General features: G+C 36.8%; 1 protein-coding gene across 6 annotated transcripts in view; it reads right to left on the reverse strand.

Annotated features, from left to right (window-relative positions):
• NTNG1 (netrin G1) overlaps positions 1 to 26,355 on the reverse strand; it is a 357,837-nt gene that overhangs the window by 154,712 nt on the left and 176,770 nt on the right. For all 6 annotated transcript variants that reach the window (XM_039460945.2, XM_003933377.4, XM_010343970.3 and 3 more), the window contains exon 3: positions 18,141 to 18,781. In XM_039460945.2, the coding sequence (XP_039316879.1) occupies positions 18,141 to 18,781 (641 nt within the window). The remainder of the gene's footprint in view (positions 1 to 18,140; positions 18,782 to 26,355) is intronic.

Below are 26,355 nucleotides of genomic sequence, written 5' to 3' on the forward strand. Positions count from 1 at the left end.
TTTTTTTTTAAGTTTGGTAGCAGATTTAGCAGATACAAGTATGGGAGTGGGACTTGAACACAAAACTCAACCTTTCTCCTTCAACACCTGGACTTTTCCAATCTCTGTTGGAAGACGCAGGGCCCAGTAAACTCCAGTCATTGGGGGTGGGAGAAGGGAGGTAAGAAGAAAAACTAAAGCTTGTGCTTGTTTCTTGTGGTTATTATTTGGCGTTTTGGTTTTCAAAAACATTAGGCACCCCAAAGCCTCCAAAGTAGATGTCTAGGCAGACAGATGACTTACATAACTGTATCTTCCCTCCCCTCAGGTTGGGTGGTATCGTTTTGGTTTGATTGTGTAGGACTTTTAAGACATGCCTCATTGAATTGTTAGTATTTTTTTGTGTGATTTCTTTAGAGATGGTAATATATATCCTTAATGTTCTATCATTTATTTATAGTTAATATTCTACTATTTCATGTTAAATGCAAGAACTTAAACCACAGAAGTCCCCTCTTTCTATGCTTTATGCTGCGGTTGTTCTGTATATTACACCTATACACATTATAAACCTCAAAATAACATGTCATAACCTTTGCTTTAAATAGTAATCTGTATTTTAAAGAAAGAATTAGGAAGACAGTCTTTTAGATTTACCCTTATGTTTTCAATTTCCAGTATTCTTCGTTGCTTCCTGAAATTCTAAATTTTCATTTGATATCATTCTTTTTGGCCTGATAGGCTGCTGATGAATTCTCTTATTTTCTTTTATCTGAAAATACATTTAATGAGCTTTCATTTGTAAAAGATAATTTCACTGGATATATAATCCTCGGTTGACAGTTTTGTTTTGCTTTGTTTTTTTCTCTTAGCACTCTAAAGATAGTTCCATTGTCTCTGATCTTGTTTCTGAAGAGCATTTCACAGTCATTTAAATTGTTTTTGCATATATATAATTTCCTTTTTTATTCCCTTACTGCTTTCAAAAATTTCACTTTATCGTTGGATTTTAGTGGTTTGCATATTATATGCCTGGGGTCTGCTTGATATTCATCTTACTTAGGGTTCACTGTATCTTTGTGTGTCTGGAAAAAATTTTAACATTGCTTCCTCAAATATTTTTGCTGCTCCATTTCCTCTTGTATCTCTTTTAGGGACACCTATTTCATATACATTGGACCTTTTGATATTGGTCGCATGGTCTCTGAGGCTTGGTTCATTTTTTTCTACCTTCTTTCTTGCCATTCATCATGTTGGCTACTTTCTACAGATCTGTCTTCAAGTTCACCAACTCTTCTGTCATCTCCCATCTACTATTAAATACATCCAATGAAATTTGTTTTAAAACTAAATTGTTTTAGTACTAAGATTTCCATATGGTTACATTTATATAACTCCTATTTCCCTACAGGTATTTTATATCTTCATGTTTTAAAATCATACCTTCTTACATCCATGAGCATAGAAGTTGCTTTAAAATCTTTGTTTGCTAATTCTAACATCTGGACCATGTTGACTTTTGTCTTATTATCTTTCTTCGAGAATGTGGGTCATCTTTTTTTTTTATTTCTTGAGTAATTTTGGATTGTATCTGGATGTTGCCAATGATACTTTTGAGAGACTCTAGATTCTGTTGTATTCTACTGAAGATTATTGATTTCGTTTTGTTTAATAGGCAGGGAATGTAGCAAAGTCCAAACTGAACACTCTGTCTCTTCTGCAATAGCAGCTGAAATTTCAGTTCAATTATTTCAGCTTTAGCTAGGCTTTTGGGAGACTGGCTCATACACTGACAATTGAGGGATTTCCCAGAAATTTAGACAGAGTTTATACACAGTATTTGGAGTTCCTCCCTTCTGGCTCTTTCTTTTTCATATTTCTTGCTTCACATTTTGGTTGCCCCAGCTCTGTTCTCTGATTTTCAAGGCAGTATAAAGTAGGATTTTCCATCTGGGTTTAGTTGCACCTCCCTTTCCCCATACATGGCACAGACTTAGGCCTACAGGACCTTAGAGAAAAGCAGAAAAAAGAAAACTCATCCAATACCTTTCCTTTCTTTAAAGTATCATCTCCCCTTTAGTATCTGCCTGTGTCTGGTCATTCTTCAGGGCCTTCATATAATTGTTTTGATATTTAGTTCAGAGTTTGTAGTTGTGCACAGGAGAGTCAGCAGGATAGGACATGCTTGGCTACTACCAGAAGAAGAACCCTTGTTGTAATTTTGGGAGGTGCTTAGAACTACCTGGAAATTCTGAAGCAAAGAAGGGAATCATGGAAGAGGATAAATTTCCTAACTTGGCCTCCTAGGTGCTTGCCTGGGTAAATTTCCATCCCAAGTTCATGTAGATCTAGTTACTGCTTATGAGTCTTGGGTCAAGGATGTAGCTTGTACCCTCCTCTAGCTCAGACTTGCAGCAGAAGACCTAATTGGAGTGATATAACGGCCCCTTTTGCCCTACTACAGGGAGTGAGCCATGGGGCCCTGGATGGAAACATGAGCCAATCAGTAGTATGGCTCATTTTATATTTTTATACATATTTAGGCATATGACACGTGGGCTCATATTTTAATTTTTTCCCCAAACTTGCAAACGTTAGGGGCAAACCTACTCAATTATTAAAACCTACTTTTCACATTTACTTCTTCCTTTCTTCATCCACTGCCCCGATGTTTCATAAAGGTTATTGCAACAGTCAATTAAGACCTTCTTCCAAACCATTTTATGCACAGATAGTGACACAATCTTTTAAATCTTTTTCTAACAGTGTCATCCTCCCCAACATAGACCATTTTACAAGGACTGATAGTGGTTCCAATTGCTTACCTACAGTATAAAATCAAAACTCGATCTGATATGAAAGATCCTCCACTACTATGATGATATCTGCCCCTTTAGCTGCCTTCCTCTCTGTGCTTCATCTCTCCTCTACACAGGAAATGTTCTTTGGTTAGTTAAATTCTCAAATTCTGACCAAATTCTTTCTTTAAAACTTATTTTCTGTTGCTTCAAAGAGCTTCACGTCCTATTTCCTCCACCTAGACCCCTCACTGTGAAGCCCCGTACAAACTCAGAAACCTGCTGAAAATCTTCCTCCATCTCAAAACCAAGAATAACATTAAAAGTGGGAAAAGACTAGAATATTTCATAAGGACAGAGAAGAAAGACACATGGATATATTCCAGAGTTTTTGTGTTTTACTTTGTTGAGTCCAGGAGTATTGCTTGTGGTTTGTTTATTTATTTATTTTTGAGACGGAGTCTCGCTCTTTCGCCAGGCTGGAGTGCAGTGGAGTGATCTCGACTCACTGCAACCTCCACCTCCCGGGTTCAAGTGATTCTCCTGCCTCAGTCTCCTGAGTAGCTGGGACTACAGGCGCTCACCACCATGCCCAGCTAACTTTTGTATTTTTAGTAGAGATGGGGTTTCACTATGTTGGTCAGGAAGGGCTCAATCTCTTGACCTCGTGATCCGCCTGCCTCAGCCTCCCAAAGTACTGGGATTACAGGCATGAGCCACTGTGCCAGACCTTATTTTTATTTTGTTAAAATACACATAATACATAATTTATTATTTTAATCATTAATGTTCAGTTTTGCGGCATTAAACATATTCACATTGTTGTGTAACCATCATCATCATTCATCTCTAGAAATTTTTTATCTTCTCCAACTGAAACTTTGTGCCCATTACAAATGAACTAAAGTTGTTAATTTTGATGTTCAACCTATCCATTTATTCTTTTGTTGGCTATGCTTTTGACATTGTATCCAATAAATTATTGCCAGATTCAATGTCATGAAGTTTTCTTCCTTTGTTTTTTCTTAAACAATGTCCCTAGCCCCTGGCAGTCACAATTATCTTTATGTCTCTATGAATTTGGTTACTCTAGGACACTCATATAAGTTGCATATCATGTAATATTTATCCTTTCGTGACTGGCTTATTTCACTTAGCATAATGTCTTTAAGATTTATCCATGTTGTGGTATGTGTCAAAATTTCTTTCCTTTTTATGGCTGAATAAAATTCCACTGTATGTATATACTGCCTTTTGGTTTTCCACTGATCCATCATGGATAATTGGGTGGCTTCCACCTTTGGCTACTGCGAACCATGCTGCTATGAACAAAGATATACAAATATCTGTTCAAGCTTCCGCTTAAACTTCTTTTGGCTATATACCCAGAATGAAATTGCTGGATCATATGGCAATTTTATGTTTAGTTTCTTGAGCAATCTCCACACTTTTCCACAGTGGCTACACCATTTCACCAGTACAGCACAAAGCCTCCAATTTTCTCATAACCTTGCCAAAGTATTATTATTATTATTTTTAATAATAATCATTCTGATGGGTGTGAAGTGGTATTTCATTGTGGTTTTGACTTGCATATCCCTAATTACTAATGATCTTGAGCATCTTTTCCTGTTTATTGAACATTTTTATATCTTCTTTGGAGAAATGTCTATTTAAGTCCTTTGTTAATGTTTTAATTAGGTTTTTGCTGTTGTTGAATTGTAAGAGTTATTTATACATTCTGGATAAAAATCCCTTATCAAATATATGATTCACAAATATTTGCACCCATTTTCACTTTGTTGATAGTGTCTTTTGATGCATTAAGGTTGTTAATTTTTATGAAGTTCAACCTATCCATTTCTTCTTTTATTGCACTTTTGATGTTATATCCAGTAAATTCTTGCCATATTCAATGTCATGAAGTTTTCTTCCTTTTTTTTTTTTTTTTTTTTTTTTAACAGTTTCATAGTTTTAGCTCTTACATTTATTTAGGTCTTTGACGCATTTGGAATTAATTTTTGTATATGGTATAAGGTAAGGGTCCAAATTCCGTTTTTGGTTTGTTTTTCTTGTATGTGGATATCCAGTTTTCTAACATCATTTGCTGAAAAGACTGTCTTTTCCTCACTCAATGGTCTTGGCAATGTTGTTGAAAACCATTTGACTATATATGTAAGGGTTTATTTTGGGACTGTCTATTCTATTTATTTGGTTTACGTGTCTGTCTTTATGTCAGTACTGCACAATTTTGACTACTGTGACTTTGTAGAATCTTGAAATTAAAAATAAAAACAACAACATAAAAACACCAGTGGGACCACCAACTTTATCCTTCTTTTTTCAAGGTTATTTTGGCTATTTCCAGGTACTTTAAAGTTCCATATGAATTTTAGGATGGATTTTTCTATTTCTCAAAACATCATCCTTAGGATTTTCATACAGATTGTATTAAATCTGTAGGTAGTTTTGGGTGGTACTGACATCTTAACAACATTGACTTTCAATCCATGAAGACAGGATGTCTTCCCATTTATTTTTGTTTTCTTTAATTTATTTCAGCATCATTTTGTAGTAGTGTACAAGGCATTTGGATTCTTGGCTAAGTTTATTCCTAACCAATTTCCTTTTGGATCAACCATTGTTAGTGTACAGAAGCATAACTGACATTCATGTGTTATTTTTGTATGCCGCAACTTTGCCAAATTTTAACTTTATTTTTAAAACTATTTTTTCTGATGATATAGTCAATGAATAAAATGAAAAAATAGAAAATCACATCTAATTAGATAAAAATTACTCACAATTCCACTATTAGCTAGCTATATTTGTGTTGTCTCATTCTTTCTTTTCTACTCCTTCTCATAATTAGCCTCATACTGTTAATATTTTTAATCCTATTTTGCCATTTAAGAGTACATAATAACTGAAATTCTTTTCATAAAGACATTTGTTCATAAAAGATTCAGCCAGATACATGTACATAGTTGAGTTTGGTCACTGCCTGTTTCCATGTCTTCTTAGATCAACCTCTTTGAAACCCCAGCTTTGAACCTATCAATATGTAAAGGCATCATTTGCAAGTTGTAAGGTTTTTAAAAAGCATTTTAAAACTCCTTGGTTACTAAAGTCAAGAAGCAAACATCATTCAAAGACAACTTTGGTGCATATAGTGACATTGCAATTTTACTAAATATTGCTTGAGAATGAGAGCAGTTCATTATTTTTCATGGACTTCTCCTCATCCAGGAAAGGAATTCAGGGTCACAATTTCTGATCTTACAAGGACCAAACAAATAAAAAAAGAAACTGTGTGTGTTTGAATGGGGTGGTATTCATTTATCCTGAGTACATATATTACTCTATTAACTGAAGTAGATAAATTTTATTCTTTAAGTTTGGACTATTGGTTAAAGCCTGAAGCTTTGCAATCTGGTTTATTGGATGGAGAGGCATAACCAAAAACCATGGGCTAAGCTCCAATTCCCTTGCAGTCTTGTGTGGAGAATATGCAGAGGTGGCTATAGCATATCTAATGGGAAGAACATCATCAGAATGTTCCTTTACATGATGCTTAGAAGGATATTCTGCAATCATTCTCTCATTCCATCAATAAATATTCATCGAACTCTTAAAATGTGCCAGGTCCAGTTCTAGGCACCGAAAGCAGATCAGTAAGTAAAATAAAAGTTCCATCTGGGTCTAAATTCTAGTTATGCAACAGTGTCGTCCTTGACGAATTCATTTAACCATTCTGTTTCACATCAGAAAAAGGAGTAGTTAGATTAAGTTACTTTTATTTATTTATTTTTTTAGTTCTAAAAGAAATGATTTTGCAATGCTATGACTCTATGTGGCATACACTCTGTCTATACAAATCCAATACGGGAGTTCATGATGCCGTCTCCTTCTAACCAGCCAAATCTCTGACCTCTTACACTTCCCCCGCCCATCATCTCTTGGCCCACCCTCCCCCATCTGTTCCCTGTTCCCAGCAGCACTGGAGTATCTATAATTACACAAAGATGTCACCAATATGTTATAACAGCTTTGCTTCTCTGATATTCTGGTACCACCAAATAAGTAAAAGCAGCCAGGATGAAAACACAATTCCTAGACAAGGTGATATCCCTTAGCTGTATACAATGTTTAGTTTTAATGGGCTCTAATTTGATATTCATTAACAGTCCTAATGAGCAAAAGAAAGGCAAGATTCATTTAACTAAAATTAGCTTGTGGTTTCAAGAATATCCTCCAAAGCAAATGAAAAAAAAAAAAAAAAGAATATACTAAATACTGGTTAATCTTATTTTTCTTTAAATACATGATTTTAGCTCATTGCTGTAATTAGAGTTTGAGGCGCTTACATATGGGAGGAATAGAAATCCTTTAGCATCTCTATTTATCTACAAAACGCACCAGATTGTACCACTTGGCATTTCATTTTTCACATTGCTGACTCTTCCATCACAATTTCTCTAGCTTAAAAACAAAACAAATCTATTCCAGTACAGTACTTAATTTCCTATAATTCTTAAAGAAAGATGCATAGTACTCTATGGTTCAAAAAATAAGAGCGGTAGTTAAAAAAAAAGAAAGATACTCTCCATCAAGATTCATCTTTCTCTAAGATAGTCTCACTTTTTCACCCAATGTAACAATGAGATGGGAAGGATGATAACTAAAGTTAGAACTTGGGAAAAATCAATCTGTTCTTAGCACTACAAATAGTTTAAACACACACACACACACACACACACACACACACACACACACACGATGTTTTCATGTATTTCCATCAGTCTTACAAAGAGTTCAACAACGTTGGAGCTTGAAGACACCTTGTTACCCTTACATGAATTATACGAATATTAGTTCTTTAGGGGTACTAATAGATATTTTTTGACTAAATAAGTTCTAGAGGCTCCATCTTCAATAAAATAGAAATGTTTCTTTAATATAGGCTACCTCGGGGTCTTTAATATACAAATATATATTGTGATTCTCCTAGAAGTATTGTGCACTTCCCAAATGTATTTGACCATCCCGGACTTTATTTAAAGAGTACATTCTGATAAACACTAAGCTAGTATAATAATCTCAGTATTATAATAATCTAGTATAATTATTATACTAGATTATTATAATAATAAGCTAGTATAATAATCTCAATAAGCTAAGTATAATAATCTCATTTTGTAGATGAGGAGACTCTGATTATGATAGCTGTGACTTGTTCTAAGCTTGCAAAGAATTATTAGCACAACCAGAATGAGAATCTATTTCTCTTGACTCTTAGTCAATGTTTCCTTCTAAAATGAGACAGATAATGATTTTAAAATCCTAATGACTTGTCCTCTATCCTCTCAATATTTTTCTAGCACAATATTGGTTGTCTTAGGTACCAGTCACAATGCAAGAAAGAGCCAATGTAGTAACTGTCCTATTTATATAATATTCTGAACCAGTAGGTTTGTGAGGCTCCTTTGTCATGTATTTAACGTCTTTCTATCCATTTTTAAAAATGTTTTTCAAGGGGAGTTCAGAAACAAATTTATATGCCAACATAAGTAATTTTCAAATTTTCCTTTCCCCTTTGCTATCGATTAACCTTGTGTAGACATAGTTTTCCTAACAATAAAAGGGAGGAAGAAATAGCAACCATGAGTTTCTATTCAGTGCAGTCATTTTCTGGTTGAACTAATATACTTAGTTCTAACAAGTGACTTACTCAATTGAAAATATCAACCCATATTGCAACAGAATCAATATATCAATCCATACAATCAAATTACTGTGATAAAACTCATGACATGAACACATTTGTTCTTGTATTTATTTGAAGAATGCATGAAAATAGTCTCTTTACTGAATCATTGATCACGTAGGTAACCGAAAACTCTTACACTAAATTTCAAACAATGGCCAACATCTCCAATATGTTAACAAAAACTCTGATCCTAGGGGCAGAAATACAGTGACATATTCCAAAGATGCAGACCACAGGTTTAGGATAAAAAGCTGCAGAAGTTGGTGTATTCCTGCCTCCCATTGTTTGGGCATGCAGATGTAGCTGGAATGTAGCTTCCCTTACAAATGCTAAGTTAATGAGTGAGAAAATTATTTCATTTTTTTCATTTTGTGGTATTTTGCTTAAATATCCTTATGTTTCTTACAAAAGAGACATCTTTCCTTTAATGACCCACTAGCTGAAAAAGTCTATGGCACTAGAGAATTAAGGATAAAGAAACAAACTCCTGAGCTGGATTGTTTTCCTGCATGCTAATGAATTTCATAATTTAAATGGAGGAATTATTAGATACGTTCTCTCCTTATAATGGTGCAAACCTCAGAGGAAAATGTGCTACTTATGCATATATTCTCTTTATAATTCAAGACCTTCTAAAGGATTTTTAAAATATGCTCCAAATCAAAATGGCCCTCAGTTGCCCACTTAAAATGGGTGCATACCATAAAGTCTCTATTCTAAGTGTAAGAGTTAAGTAGCAATGTTTTATGTTGGTTTTTAATTTTTAATTACAATTACTATGATTTTCATTTGAATACTCTTATTTACTGGACTTTATCCTGCCTTTTAAAAGGAGAGTAAATTAAATTTTAGATAGTTAAATGGTTTAATATCCATTTAGCTTGAAAAAAAAGACCTGTTAGAGAGAATAATTGATTGTAAATTTATGAAATTTTGTTATATGAAAGAGGCAGTACACTTATTCACCATAGTTCCAGAATAGAAAACATGGACTTATTTAACTTACATGGAAGTTAAAAGGAAAAACATATTGCCCTCACTTGAAGTAAGAACTGACTTAAAATAAGCTAAGGTAGTTGGCCATTTCCAAGATTAACCATTAATATCTATGACTTGTTTTAGTTTTTGATGATACCCATTAGTTGAAAGCAGGTGTACATGCTAAAAGTTTATAAAGAAATATGGGAGAAAAATTAATATTGAGAAAATATAGCTCATTTATTTATTTTTGTCTCCCCACAGAAAAATAGGAAGTTATCATCACAATTTGATTTTAATAGTAAAACACATAGACTTAAGACAATGTGACAGATGAGCCCAATCACACATTTAAACGTTGAGAAAAATGAAGTAAGAAGTTAGAGTTCAGATAAACACAGAGCAGCCTGGTGAAATAAAATACTGAGCCAAAAGCCACGGAGAGTGTGACTCCCAGAACATTCTAAGACGGGCAGAGTCACAAGATGTATTGATTAATTGTTGCTCTTTAAAGATGGCTTCTTTGGGAACTTTTGGGGTCTTCTATGTATACTGAGATGACTTCTGCTGGTATGACTGTAAGATCATAATGTTTGGAAAAAGCCTAAGGTTTGTAGTAAAAAACCTGATTTTGCCACTTTATTATGTGTGACGTTAGAAAAAACGGCATGGCACTTCTCTGGTCCTCAGTTTTCTTCTCTATAAAATGGGGTTAATTAACACCTACCTCACAAGTCAACGGTATAGAATAAAGGAAATAAGGTACCTGAAAAGAATTTTTGTAAACTAAATGCTACATAAATGTAAAGGAGTATTACTTAAATATGAGTGGGGACAATTAGAATGACCTTAACTCATTTGCTTCTCTTCAAATTGTCTCAGATTATTTCTCGATTTCCTTCAGAAACTACATTTTATGTAGCAGTATTTCACTGGCTTCTGTAAATGTTCTACAATTGTCACTTACAACTTTGAGCAAATACAATGAAATGAGAGAGGAGACAAACGGAGAAACATTCCATGTTCATGGTTAGGAAGAATCAATATCGTGAAAATGGCCATATTACCCAAAGTAATTTACGGATTCAATGCTATCCCCATCAAGCTACCATTGACCTTCTTTACAGAACTGGAAAAAACACCTTAAACTTCATATGGAACCAAAAGAGAGCCCGCATAGCCAAGTCAATTCTAAGCGAAAAGAACAAAGCAGGAGGCATCATACTACCAGACTTCAAACTATACTACAAGGCTACAGTATTTAAAACAGCATGGTACTGGTACCAAAACAGAGATGAAGACCAATGGAACAGAACAGAGGCCTTGGAGGCAACACAACATATTTACAACCATCTGATCTTTGACAAACCTGACAAAAACACGCAATGGGGAAATGATTCCCTGTTTAATAAATGGTGTTGGGAAAACTGGCTAGCCATGTGCAGAAAGCAGAAACTGGACCCCTTCCTGACACCTTACACTAAAATTAACTCCAGATATATTAAAGACTTAAACATAAGACCTAACACCATACAAACTCTAGAAGAAAATCTAGGCAAAACCATTCAGGACATAGGCATAGGCAAGGACTCATGACCAAAACACCAAAAGTATTGGCAACAAAAGCCAAAATAGACAAATGAGACCTAATCAAACTCCACAGCTTCAGCGCGGCAAAATAAATAGTCATTAGACTGAATTGGCAACCAACAGAATGGGAAAAAATTTTTGCAGTCTACCCATCTGACAAAGGGCTGATATCCAGAATTTACAAAGAACTAAAACAGATTTACAAGAATAAACAAACAAGCTCATTCAAAAGTGGGCAAAGGATATGAACAGATACTTTACAAAAGAAGACATACATGAGGCCAACAAACATATGAAAAAAAAATACTCATCATCACTGGTCATCAGAGAAATGCAAATCAAAACTACATTGAGATACCATGTCACGCCAGTTAGAATGGTGATCATTAAAAAATCTGGAGACAACAGATGCTGGAGAGGATGTGGAGAAATAGGAACACTTTTACACTGTTGGTGGGAGTGTAAATTAGTTCAACCATTGTGGAAGACAGTGTGGCGATTCCTCAATGACCTAGAAATAGAAATTCCATTTGACCCAGGAATCCCATTACTCGTTATATATCCAAAGAATTATAAATCATTCTACTATAAGGACATGTGCACACGAATGTTCATTGCAGCACTGTTTACAATAGCAAAGACCTGGAACCAACCCAAATGCCCAACAATTGTAGACTGGACAGGGAAAATGTGGCACATATACACCATGGAATACTATGCAGTCATCAAAAACAATGAGTTCGTGTCCTTTGTAGGGACATGGATGAACCTGGAAACCATCATTCTCAGCAAACTGACATAAGAGCGGAAAACCAAAAACTGCATGTTCTCACTTACAGGCGGGTGTTGAACAATGAGAACACACAGACACAGGGAGGTGAGCACTACACATTGGGGTCTGTTGGGGGGAAATAGGGAAGGGACAGTCGGGGGTGGGGAGTTGGGGAGAGATAGCATGGGGAGAAATGCCAGATATAGGTGACGGGGAGGAAGGCAGAAAATCACTGCCACATGTGTACCTATGCAACCATCTTGCATGTTCTTCACATGTACCCCAAAACCTAAAATGCAATAAAATAAATAATAAAAAAATAAAATAACTATGAGCAAATAAAAATCCTCAACGTCTTCACCTCTCCAAACCTCAACCATCACACATAAGGTAATAATTTTCAAACCTATCTTTGAACTCAAATCTCTTTTTAAACACTAGACAAGTATTTTCAAATCCTTAACTAGAATCTCTACTTGAATTTCTGCTATTTTAAATGGCACGACAAAAGCGAAATCGCAGATTAACTAAAAGCTTGTTTCAGTATTTATTCCCCATTTTAGTTTTGGCTCCACCATGCAGTTCACTACGAGGTCTTCCCCCAAATCTGACTGGTCACCAAGTCCCACTGACTTTGTAAGCAAATCTGAGACCATTGCCACATGCTGGCTCCTGTGGAATGCAGAGAGCTTTTCTGGATTCTCCACTTGAGCCTCAGGGCTTGGAGTTACAGTTGCTCCACAATTAAGCGATGTTATAGCTCTCTAGTCCGCACAGTTACACCAGAACAGCCTTTATTACAATTGCCTTAAAAACGTTCCTCACCTGCAGTCACTTAATATGTGAGATTCCATAGGATTTTGGATTTCTTATAACATGGGAGACTCAGAGAGAAAGAGGTAGGAATCCTTCAGAACTTCTTGGACATGCTAAACATCCATAAAGAGAAGTTGGTAAGGCATCTTCAGGACTCAACTCCATCGATTCCTTACTGCTTGGAGTTCCTTAACATATTGTGCTGTTTTTAGGTAGAATTTGTCTGCCTAAAATATCCATTCTCTCCTGGCTGCTTGGCCCAACAAAACCGATATTTCAAGACATCATACCTGTCACATCTTTATCAAAGGTTTTACTAGTCTTTCCAGATTACATTAGTAGCTTCTTCTTCACTACCACAGCACTTTGCATATTCACGCAGTAAAAGCATTTAACCCATATTATCATCATTTTTTTTTTGTTATTTATTCTGTGTCCCTTCTGAATATCAGCTCCTCAAGAGCAGAGACTATACTTGGTGCATCATCACCTGTCTACCATCAAAGCAGCATCTCTTTCAGAGTGGAGGATAAGTATTTATTGATGACAGAAAGCAGGAAGGTGTTAGAAAAAGCAGAATCTATTAAGTGGCGGTAAAGTCCAACCTCAATAATTGAGACTAACTGGAAAAGAATAAATAAAGGGTAGGCTGAATGCTTAGAAAGTATTTTGTGGGATGCCTCTTATGTAAGAGGTAAAAAGTAAATATTTCAGATTTATTTCAGATGTGTCTAGGAAAAAGGCTTAGGGAACCTTCAGAATAACTGATAAGTCTTTTCTAGTCAGCAGAACACTTCTGTGGTGCACAATTTTTCCAAAAATTTAAAAAGTGCTCTACTGCTTTTATACTTTTGAATTTCCCCACGTGTTCTTACTTACATTACATCTTTTTACACTAACCCTCTTTGGAAGCTGTGCTTCAGGAAGATGAATGTCAGCTTCACCTAGTTCTAATGACAGCAAATACAAAGGCAGTGCCACTCAAACAGTAAGGGTTTACAAATAGAAGCTGTACTCCTGAGAGTGCTATGGGGGCTCCGCCTCACTCCTGGCACCCAGTCATAGAGGCTCCAGCCCTGGCCTTTGCAGGTTCTGGGATTAGGCCGGGAGAGTGTGATTCAGAGCGGGGGCGGTCATGAAGTGAAGATGGCACCAAAAAAGTTTGTCGAAGTGAAACTTCTGTGCTAATATTCCAACGCTCCTTTCTTGGAGGTAAACAATAGAAGTAGAAAAGGGAAAAAATAATGTTCACTATTATGACAGTCAGCTACCTATAATGGAGCCCGAACAGGCACTGTACGTGGTAAGGATGTGTAATGACCATTGAGAAAAAATGACTGATAATTATCTTTAGAAGTATTTTGTTAAAAGGCAAATAATGAAGATGTTGATGGGAGTTTTCCAGGCCATTTTCTTCAAGTTCTTACTGTTAAAATAGAATTTCCATCATATTCTGGCTAAAATCAGTAACTTTACATGTGGCTGATAGCATATCTTGAAAATAAATGAGCACATTACTAAAAATTCATTTGTCTTTCAGATTTATAAATTATTACATTAAATCACATTACTTCCTTGAAACCGTTTACCTGAAAGAAACAATAAATAATGTTGGGTTTATAGTCCATAAAAATCTATACAGCTGACAAATACTGTCTTCATTTTTTCAATTATTTTAATTATGGAAAGCCTAGAAGGAAACAAAATACTTAAAAATCAAAGCTTCCATGTGTAACTAAGAAAACATTTTGGACATTATTTATATTTAACAGCTTTTGAGTTTAACCCCCTGTCTGTATAAAAAGATGTTCAGAACGAACATCTACTTTTAATTTCTCTTCTTGCCCCTCATCTGAGTAGATTTTATTTATGCATTAGACGACCTTTTTGGCCATTAGAACCATCTTGCTTCAGCAGTTAATTAACATAAGTACCATAATTTAATATAGTTAATGCTACTTGATGCCCTTTAATGTACCTTCCATTAGTGATATTATTGTAGTATTACCCTGTAAATTAAAATGAGATCAAGACTAAGAGAGTCACTCTTTAATTAAGGTGCTGGCACATTGCACTTGTCTATTATTCACTGGAGAAAATCACCCTGATTTACTGAAGCAGGACATCCATAAGTCAGAATTAGTCCATGTAGATTATTAGGTTTATTGAACAATGTAAGTACTACGAAGCTGCTGAAATTGCCGACAGCCACGTTTCCTTTTTCCTTCATTATCTTAATAAATACACAAGAAGAGGAAGTAAATGGAAGCAAAATAAGTATGTGGCAAAAAAAAGAGTAATTTTTATGATGAGATTACGGTTGTTTTCTTACTAGTAAAATAGGTATCCAATGTATCACATTCCAAAAAGAGCATAAACGCTACAAAATTCTAATGTCAATCAAAACACTATTTTTCTGTCAAACAACACTAGTCAGTATAAAACATACGCATGCACAAGCACTAGCGAATCGGATCTCACAAGCCCAGTCATCTCAAGCAAAGACCAACAATTTTTGTCTCACAGTTTCAGATTTCAAGGTTAAAAAAAAAATTCTGTATTCTCTGTCCACTATACTATGGATGTTTATGTCTGGTCTCCATTCTACTTTCCCAAAAAAACTCATGTCAATTTCCACATTATGGTGGGGGTAGGGATAGAAGGAAGAAGTAGAAAAATATCATTATCATGATCAGATATAGACATGTAAAGGCATGTTAAATGTTGCAATCGTTTGTGCAGGGAATAAGAACTTCAGCTGTATTTTGAAAAGCGTACTTTTCTGATAGTCTTGAAAGGGAAGCTTTAGAACTTTCTTTTAGAGATCATCAATTAATATTTAATCCTTCTATAGATGATTTGTTACATAAGAGAAAGACAATCTAGAACATTAATCTTACTGAAACTTTCAAGGGCAAAATAATTAGATCAGCTTCTATGCTGAAAGGCCTCTGAACCAGGCTGTAGCTCAACATTTCCCTTCAGTGGCTCCAACATCAGCAGATCTTCTTTATATAACTTAAAAGCTGGAGACACGCCCGAGCCATCAGACCTTGCTTCTTTAGTCCCTCCCCTAAGACTAAAAATACTCCAGCCATCTGGTGCCTAGTGTGGTACATGCCAGCATCAGTTCCGCCCTGAGGATTTGGACAAAGTCTGGAGGTGACAGAAGAAGACCTTACGGAAGGGCCTCACCTCTACTGGACCTTTCTTGTTTGCCCAGCTGCTTCTCTTCAGCTTACAGTTGACTGGTGAACAGGAAAAGACAGTGGAGCTGAGTCCTGAGAAGGAGGGGGGAGTCCTCCAAACTCCTCAGAACCACTGAAATGCAGTTGGAGGACCCGACTAGGTTGGGAGATGGAAGAAATGTGACAGATCTGAAGGGATCTACATTTCCAACACATCACCTTCAGGAGATGGCATGTTTGACAGCAGTGGAGAATGCATAAAAATGCCTGTAGCTTTCAAGTTTATTTTATGCTTTCCTTTAAGTTATTAGAGGAAACAAAATGATTGCTAATAACAAAAACAAGCATCGGCAATGATTTTTTTTTCCCAACAAAAATGCTTCAGAAGATTGCCTTTTTTACAAGTAGCAAATAAGAATATTTGGGGAAGTGAAGCTATAGCAATTTGGGCTCAGTTAAGGATTTCTTAAACTATAAGGAAATTGACCTAGATGAATCTACGGAGTGATGTAGATTATATCAGGATTAAAATTCAAATCTTAGTTTATGAATTGTTTACCATTATTCATGTAAATGAATTGAATATTTGTCATTCCATTGTGGCAAGCTGTTGTTGATAATAACAATTTCAACTATTTTCACATATCATACGTCCCCAAGAATAAGATCCTGGAGATACATAATCTTTTGCTAAAATGTTCCTGATTATAATGGCTGTGTATTATTATAAATAGCAAATTCATGTTTAAGACAACAGCTCCACATTGCCCTGTCATGTACCCTGCTAATAATATATGAACTATCCTCTATACCTTAGAACTCACAAGTCCAATATTATTCTGCTTTAAAGATATATTCATTATATACCACCAAGAACTTGGTAAAAAGTTTTAAGAGAAGCTTCACAGATAAAGGCTCTTGATTCTTCCATGAGGAACATGAAGCTAGAAAAAGCTGAGAGTAGACGGCCACCAGTTTCTGCTACTTTTCCACGGCTAAGACTCTGAAACCTTTGACACCACACTACAGTCAAGCCCACCGTTCCTTGCTGTGTTCCCACTATGGCCTTTATCTTAACAGCAGTGACCTCTTCCTTCTTCCAGCACGCATATGTAAGACAAATCTCTGACAGACCAGAAAGTCTCAACACTTGTCCAGTTTCTGAGAACTGGGCTGCCTAAAGGATGCTGGAAGCCAATACACTGAATCAATCCTGCCTTATCTGTTTGAATTTTGTTATTAAATAATTAAGCCTACATGACATATACTATTTATATTCATATTCTCATATATTTCAATTTAAAGCTATCTTGGCCTTTTTTTTTTTTTTAACTGGCATTTATTTCTTTGCTTGCCTTTCCCTTTGTTTCTATTTGCTAGATACTCCGCTTTTACCTTTAGTCTTTCCACTCACTGTCTCACGCTTCCATTCCCCTCAGGTGGTCATTCTGATAATATACCACACTTAAAAAGCTGGTTGAAAAATCTCTATGTGGTGGTTCTGGTTCTCATTATTGAAGTTTTTCATTTAAACATCTTCAAAGGTCTCAGAAACTTGCTCAATTTTGTCTCTGACATATTATCAAAACCAAAGCTATCCCTGACTGTGTTTAATTAATGTGTTTAAACTCTGGTCCATTTGTGATTGATCTACGAGATGAAGGGAGTGCAACTCAGGTCTATATTTTAAATGCTAGTATATCTTTCTGATATAATAACATCTAAAAACCTGAAAAGTAGAGCTTGTCCCAATTTAAATGTTTCCTAGATGCTTTTGATTCTGGTTTAATAAATTTAAAGAAGTAAAACTCAAATTTCCAGATTGTTTGTCCAATATAACAAAACACAAATTGATTGGGGTACCCTGTTGAATCCCTGTTTTGCATTTGCAAACCATGATATTGTATTTCTAGTTTTCAGTTCCTTATAGGGCAAATGGCTTGCTTTCCCTGGCTTCCTTGCGTTAAAGACCTAAAGGGCCTCCCAACCTAGGGAGTTACTTTTTAAAATTCACTTTCATTTAAATTCTGAAGAATCATGTCACGTTCAATGACAGCAAGTTTGGGATTACAAATTACCACTGAGAATGAAGGGTCTCAGAACTTCAGAACCTATTTCTACACTGGTATTCCTAAAGAAAATGTTGCAGTAGAAATTGACAAATGTTACTTCAGAGCTGTGAGACTGATATTCTGGCATTTTCTTTGGACACACCCGCTCCCATTGAAAGCAGACAGATTTTCTCTTACCTTCCTCGCACCTTTATGTCTGAGATCGCGTAAAAGTAGCGTGCCAAGTGTAGCTCATCTACAAATATTTCCCCAACGGCTGGTCTTAGCAGCCTTATCCTCAGGTCTGTGACTGTAAAGAAATCTCTGAGTTTCTTGGTTGTATCCAGCTGTCCGTAGAGGGAAGCCATATTGCGTAGGCGAGGTCCAGCAAAAAACGCAAACCTGTCTTTGATTTCAAAGTGGATTATTTTGCTATTTGTGGTATACCCTGTTGAGTACTCTTCTGTGCAAATGATTTCTAAGACCGTATGCTGTGATAAATCCTTCACAGATTTAGGATCCATGTGAAAAGCATCTAAGCAGTCTGTGGCATAATACTGATAGGGCTGCCACGTTCGTCCATAATCGAGAGACTTCTCCAGGATCATTTGGTCTGGACGCCCCGATTCAAAGGTAATAACTATGTTGTCTGTTAGCTCAATGGTTTTGCTCCAAGACAGAGTGATGTTAACCTGGAGAGGCTTGGGATACTCCTTCCAAGTGGCAGACTGCCAAAATGTGGAGGGATGTCTTCCTTCAAAATCAAACATCAGCTCAGGGGGGTGTGCCAGCTCAGGGGTACTCGCATCACACTCATTATTGCACATGTAGGGATTGCCCTATGGAAGAAGAACAAGAGAGGGTGCATCAGAACACTGGTTCCCACAAGTCTTGCCATATTGCTCAGTAAGAGGCTAGAAAAGGAAAAAAGAAAAAAATAAAAATAAAAAAGAACAGAAAGAAAAAACCAAAAAACAAAATCTGTTTTCAGTAATCATTTGTATTTGCCCTCACTGGATTCTCCTCTTTAATAGCTTAAAAAAAGCAATATGGTAATTTTCTTGTCTTGTTTCCTTCCATGTGCTTTAAGAAATGTAAACAGTTTATTTATCCCATATGTGTTAGACCCATAATGTGGTCACAGAAGCACAAAGACACTGAGCAACTGTCTAACAGCTCTAATACCTCCGCTTCCTCTTAGAAAGATGCTATAGAAAAGCAAGGAAAATTCCTCCCTGCCTGAAGGACAATCTTTAAGAGAACACTTCTTTAAAAAGTCATTTTTCAAGCAAAGCTTTAGAATCAGCCATGAACCATAGATACCTGTGTTCTGTGGGGGAGACAATACTCCCATACAATATTCAGCTTTTTTTTTTTTTTTTTTTTTTTTTTTTTAGCTTTCCCTGAAATCCTTCATACTTAACTGGGTCCTTGATTCACAATGTCTGGTTTTAAAACATTTATTTTGCTCACCATGAATTATTAAAATGTGGTACCCTAAAGGCTCTGGGGCTTGGTCCAAATATCTGCCATCTTGTTAGGTAAAGATAAAAGGATTGCTCAGCAAAGTCTTGGGGCTGGGAGTGTGCTCCAAGTCATCAGGGCAAGAAAACCGACTACTCAAATTAGGAGGCTGTTGCACATCAAACCACAGCCACTTGATGCGTTTGTTACTCTGGGCCAACCCATAGGCAGTTCTTCATGGATGTTAGTTACTACTATTCTCCCTATAATGAACGCTGCTTCCTTTACAGCCATTCAGACAAGAAACTAGAAAGAAATCTCCCAGTTATATTACAACAAGTTACAACACTGCTTATGCTGCACTAAATGGTTGCTCGGTAGATTCTATGGCAAATGACGTTACCAGATTGTTGTTGATTTCATTTTTAAGAAAACAAGTAGTACCATTTGAACTCAACTATTCAGGTGTTTCTCTCTTATTCTGTACTCCAGTTATTATGACCATGGCTGGGTGAAAAGAATTGATCCTCTGACATTGTCCTTAAGGCTTCCTTTTGTAATTACAATTAGGTTTCTTGTTTTTTTTTTTTTTTTGTCATGAACTGTGAGCTTTTTATCATACCTGTAGGATACAAGAGTTAGATCTCAGACAACGAATTTACACTTTAGACATCGACATTCAGTTCCTGGCTGACTCCTATGAAACATAAGATGAACATGGGAGAATTGCTTTGGTCTCCCTAGAGGCAACTTCCTCCTACCTAGTCAGCTAATACTTTCACTCTCTCTTTCCCGTTAATGTAACTGAATCCTGAAGTTGGCAACAGGTTTTGGAGACTCAAGTATAATTGTGATAGGGCAGGAGAAAGGAGAGAAGGTACATTATTTGAGGAACAGAACTGTTTTAAAAATACACTCAAGGAATCAGTGATAATGAAAATGTTTCTGTACTTCTCTCTCGAATTTCAATTCCCTAGTCCTGATCCTAGCGTCTGTGGTCCTATTTATAGTATCCCCTTCAAAATGAGCCAAGGGAGGGGAGAAATAAGTTTCTGTTCCAGGTGGAATAAATCACCAAATTTATTATTATTTAAATTCTCTTAAGCATGCCAGAGAGCCAAATGCAAAGCTCTGCAAACTGGCAAAGGCTTTTTATGGAGGGTTATAAATATTGTGGAATCTGTCAGGATTTATAAATTCTAAATATATGTAAATGCACATTTTACAGGAAGAGGTCAGATTTACACAAATCACACCTTCACTTGAAATTTACTGAAAAAATACGGTCACTTCAAAATCTGTCAGCATGTAGCCATCTGCGCAATCATGAACTTGGATGCTATCATCTTCCTTCTGACAAAAACGTCTTTATCTGAGGTCAGGGGTATGGAAACAAGGGGAAAGAGCCTTGTTTCTTTCTGCAGGACCCACCAAAATGAGTTATCAGATGTTTGTAGTAAGTTGTATTGAAAGATAACATTTGGTTACTTTCAGCATAGGTGTGCAGAGATTCTCAGATAGGGATATGGCGCTGGGACCACAGGAGACACATTAGGCTGCTTCTGGAAATTGGTCAATACTAACAAACGTATCTTATAAAATGTGCTTGAAGAAATCTATGTAAAAGGCTCTCATGCCTATACTCAATAAGTGGTATTGCTAATAACCACCATTTAGTTAGCGCTTGTGTGCTGGACACTACATACATTTTCCTCGGTAATCCTTTCCATATCTACCTAGAGAAGAGGAAATTGAGACATAGAGGTGTTAAGTAATTTGCCCAAGGTCACATAATATAGTCAGTAAGAGGCAGAGAGGAGGCTGGTGCCTCTTACCGCTTCCCTGGCTTGTTGAATTCCCAAGCCATTGGAATTCCCTCTGTTGTAGCCCTGTCATAAAACAGGATTGGCTGGTAGAAAGGTAATGTCTAAGATCAAATGAGTTTGGGAAGCACAGCCTAATCTTGTCTTGGAGAGTCCTAATGAACATTTTCATAATCTGACATATCTTGAAATTAAGAATTCTGTTTAGCTTCACGTAACACCTAGTTTCGCAGACTTATGTGACCATGGAGTCTCTGTGTGGTTTCGTAACTCCTGTTCATATTCTACAGAAATCATGTCCTGGAGGGCATCCTCAATATCAATATCAATATCACTCTTGATATTGTAAACATGTGGAGGGCAAACAGCACTGCAGTTTTAGCCCTTTAATGAAGGCATGCCTACAGAAAGCACTAGGTCTCTTCTCCGTGGGCATCCTTCCCGTGAGGCTCAGTGGATCAGCCAGCTCAGGGTCTACATTTATATCAAGTTATTCATTGCTTCGCACAGATCTGGTGCTTTAGGCACCTAAAAAAATGGGAGTAAAGATTCGTACGTGCAACAATTATTTATTGATTGCCATATTCAAGTCACTCAGCTTGGTTCTCAAAATACAGCAGTAGACAAATCCAAGTCCTTGCTTCCCGTGGCACTTCCATCCTAGTTGGGGGAGGTGCCCTAAACAAACAAACATAATCTGTTATAATGTTACACGGTGATGACGTGTATGGAGAAAACAAAGCCAGCTAAAGGAGGCCCTGGTGTTGGCGGAGGAACAGTGACTGTAATTTTATTTTGGGAAGTCAGAGAAGGTCTCCCTGATAACATGACATCTGAGCTGATTGAGAACACTTCCCAATTTATACTGGAGATGATCAGATGAGGTTGACCAGAATGACAGTTCCGTCCTTCATTTGACTCTACTCGTAGCGATATTTTCAGCAGGATAACAATTTATTGAAATCAATGGGTAAACAAATCATTTCAAATGAGAATCTACACCAAATGACTGTAGATATCAAAGGGGGAAAAAATCAATTGGATTGTTCTATTTCATAGCACTCATGCTCTTTTAGGAGGTTAGTGATTTGATGGCTATTACCATAACTTACTGAGATATGATGACATTGAGAGAAACTTAACAGAAGAAACAGGAAGAAAACAAAAGATTTCATTTTGTTCCCCTGCACTTCAGGTGAGAGGGAGGAAAAAAGAAGAAAGGTGAAGAAGCCATAAATCTTATCATTCCCCAAAGAAAAAGCTGGAGGAGAGATTACAGGCTGAAATATTTAGTGTAAATATTTCACGTGGCTGTGATCTGTAATACTGTTGTTACAGAGAATTATCAATATGAAAACAATTCCTGTTAAAGGGATTAGTTTAATTAGATTTCCAACTACTTCAACCCCACCCTAATCCTCTTTAATAACATCAACAATGAAATTCATATAAGAAAAAGCAACTTTTCCTGACTTACAAAAACAAAGAACACACTTCTTCCTGCTATATCTAACAGATTCAGGCATCAGAAAGTGTAAGTAATTACTTTGTGGCCAGCAGGCAGCCTTAAATAGATCTTAATTGAAGTTCAACAAGCAACATATCCTTAGTTGATTGTGGACAAAGAAGAAAATATTTTTGCCTATGCTGATAATATTTACACCACTAGCAAATGCCTAAATAATTAAACAGATATTGCTACTAAATATTTTTATAACAATTAGAAGAAGATTGTGATGTTTAATTTCATTTTAAAAATGTTAATATTTTACCTCTGGGAGAATTGTAGTTCTTAATTAGCAATTTGTAGCCAAAGTGGAATATTGTTATTCTTCCTTAATATGCTTTCAGAATTTAGAGAGATAAATACAATTTGAGGCATGCTTTTACTGTTTCTATTGATGGAAGGTGCCTGCCTTCCTTCTGGCAAAGCGACACTTTGAAAAGAACATCCTTGCACCTAAGATCTGCTAAGCCCTTGAGAGTTACATATTTTTTAAAAAATCTCATGTAAGCAGTATTAAACTAACACTTGGGGTTGCTATCATTTTGACTTTGCCCTTCCAAGCTTTACCTATGGGCAAACTATTGGGAGCAACAGTTGAAAATGAAGAGAATTCTTACGGGAGATTTGCTAATGAATTGCAGATGTGCAAGTGGTAAGTTTGGGTTAACACTTAAACGAATCATGAAAAAAGAATGAGACAGAGATGTCCTGCACCCATTCGCATCTGGCTCATCCTTGCTTGTTTTATTGGTGACAGTCAAAAAAGACACAAAGGCAAGAAGCAGCATTCCGGAATGGCACTCCCAACCTGTTCCTGCTGTGACTCTGAAATAGATACCATTAGGGGTTTTTTCCAATGCAAGGCCTTTAAAAGAGTGTAGAAATTGGCTGCAGAGCCTCCTATTCATTCCTCAGAGATTGGAACCATGAGCACCACACTTTCACTGAAAGGCTGGGGCATTGTCTAGACAGGTGCTGGGAGGCTAGTGATTGACTCCTTTATAGCAGAGGTATAATTTTTGGTGGAGGGACTCCCCCTCCCAGTTCCTTCTTGCCACTTCCTGGCCACTCTTCCTTGCCTCAAGTCCTTCTGCTCCCAAATTTTTGCTTGGCTATAGCATGGGAAGACCCCTTCTTTATGACTTTCTGAAGATACTTTGACTATTCTGAGTCTGAGAGCTGATGTTCACAAGTCATGCTGAGGTGGCCCCGTCCAGTCTTACAGCTTAGTTACTGGTGCTGGGGAGAAGCAGAAAGTCAGTACCAGAGGTAAGCACAGTCTAAGCTAGTGGACATCTCTTTCAGATTCAGAAGCTTGAAAGATGAAGAACGGCACCACAAACATACTAACAAGCACTGATAAGCACAGTTCTAGAGACTGACTGTGTATCTTCAGACAGGAAGGTCCACAAGGCCTTATGTTTCCAGTTGCCCACTGGCCCTCAGAACAAAAAGGGGAGTGATCTCTACAAAGGACCATGTAGTGCAATCTCATTTTGTAAGCTTCTTTGTTAACTGGTATGCTGGGTACCCATGTGCGGTATGCATACAGCAACAGTACACAGTAGTCCTACTTTATCCTCTGGGATATGCTCCAAGACCCCCATTGGATGCCTGAAAGTGAGGATAGTAGCAAATCCGATTGCTATCAGTCGAAACATTTCTGTTCATGTTTTCCACCCACAAATGTACTACCTCTTCCCTCTTAACTAAGCACTTACCACACACTGCCGCCATAACTTTTGCAGTTTGAGGTGTGACAGCGACACCAGCACAAATTTTTCTTTTTGGCAATTTCACAGATAGAAGATTTGTTCTTACCATAGCTCTTAGCAACCTCAATGTGATTTTTTTTTCTTTCCTTATTAAGCTGAGAACTTTTACCTTTTCACTTAAAGGAAGCACTTTATAGCTTCTCTTTGGCATATCCAAATTGCAAGCAACACTATTCCTGTGTCTTGGGGCCATTATTAAATAAAATAAGGGCTCTTTGAACACAAGCACTGTGATACTATGACAATGAATCTGATAACTGAGATGACTACTGATTAGCGGGTGGGTAACATCTACAGTGTCAGTGTAGAGATTCTGGACAAAAAGATGGTTCGAATCCCAGGATGGACAGGGTGAGGCGGTGTGAGATTTTATCAAGCTACTTAGAGAGGCGCACAATTTAAAATGTTTGAATTATTTCTGGAATTTACCATTTAATATTTTCAGATTGTAGGATACCTGAAATTATAGGAATTACAACTGTGGATAAAGTGGGACTACAACATCCTAAATACTATGAGACTATCCCAACATTAGGTCTTCTGAAACTGTGGGGACCAAAGCACCTATGTATCTGTCAGAATGGGAGTGTCAAATTTCAGTTCGGAAAATATGGCCACCCTAAGAATAGTAGAAGATAAAGAGTTTTGTTTTTGTATAACTCTCGAGTTAAAAACGAACTGCTCCATTTTCTAATGGAAGCCTCTGTTCATCACAGAGATTCCCCGCTGGCATAGATACCAGCTTAGGGCCTGATTGAAGTTGCAGCTCGTTTCAATCTGCTCCCTGACAATATAACACCTTGTGGACTTTTTCACTCAGGAATAAAGATGGAGGGCTTAACCTTTCTGCAGCAAGAATATTGGAAGCCCTATCACAGATTATGGGCCATAATAGACACCTGTGTAAATCCCCACAGAGGATTATGGTTGGAATTTTCAAGCTGGTGAAGGCTGAGAGGTCTAGAAGTTTTTAAGAAGGAGCCAAAAAAATTTCCCAAGCCACAAGCCACAAAAATAGACTCCTATATAGCAATGCCAATTATTACTTTGCATGTACTGGACAAGAAATAAATACCAACAGAATCAAGTGGGGTTGAAAGTGAATATCTGCAGAAAAGCTGTGAACTAAGGTCACATTATTGCAAGTGGTAGGGAGTTTTAAAGAAAAAATGTTTTAAAAAAATCACTAATAAGGCTTTGACAGAATATTTCACCTTATAAATGGCTCGAATTAGATCAGAGCACAGATTTTAAAAATGTTAATTACCGAAACGCTTAAGTAAGCTGTTAGCATTTAAGTTAATACAACTTGAGAAAAACAAGGGAAGTTAAAATATCATGGAGGTGGGAATGTTCTGAGTCCTGATTCCGTCAGTCATCATGGGAGATAGTTTGAGCATTTCAAATACTGAAAGCTCTTATTTGATGTTCAAAAATTTTTTTCTTCTCCGCATGAGTATGCAAGTCCAAGACCCATTTGAAGTCCATGTATTGAAGGCCACCAGTTTTGAGAGACTATGTTAAGACCAAAAGCATTCTATGCTGAAGTGATCGCTTGATCCTGAGAGGCAGGCAGGACCTTCCTACCATGGCACTTCCAGCAGCGACTGGCTTCTGGCAGTTCTATCCTGCTTTCTCAGATTCCTTACTTCTTTCAAAATCCTGTTCTCCAAATTCATTAGCTATTTATTGGATATCTACTATGTTGAAAACATCATGAAGGATACAACATAATACAAGATATCTGCAGATTAGTGTGGAGATTAAATGTATACAGGCAACAACCACATGGTTCTCAAATGGGTTGCTCATGTGCCCAAACAGAGTATTAGGTGTCCTTGAGG

The sequence above is a fragment of the Saimiri boliviensis genome, chromosome 11 (genome assembly GCF_048565385.1).
Source record: "Saimiri boliviensis isolate mSaiBol1 chromosome 11, mSaiBol1.pri, whole genome shotgun sequence".
NCBI classification, from domain to species: domain Eukaryota; kingdom Metazoa; phylum Chordata; class Mammalia; order Primates; family Cebidae; genus Saimiri; species Saimiri boliviensis.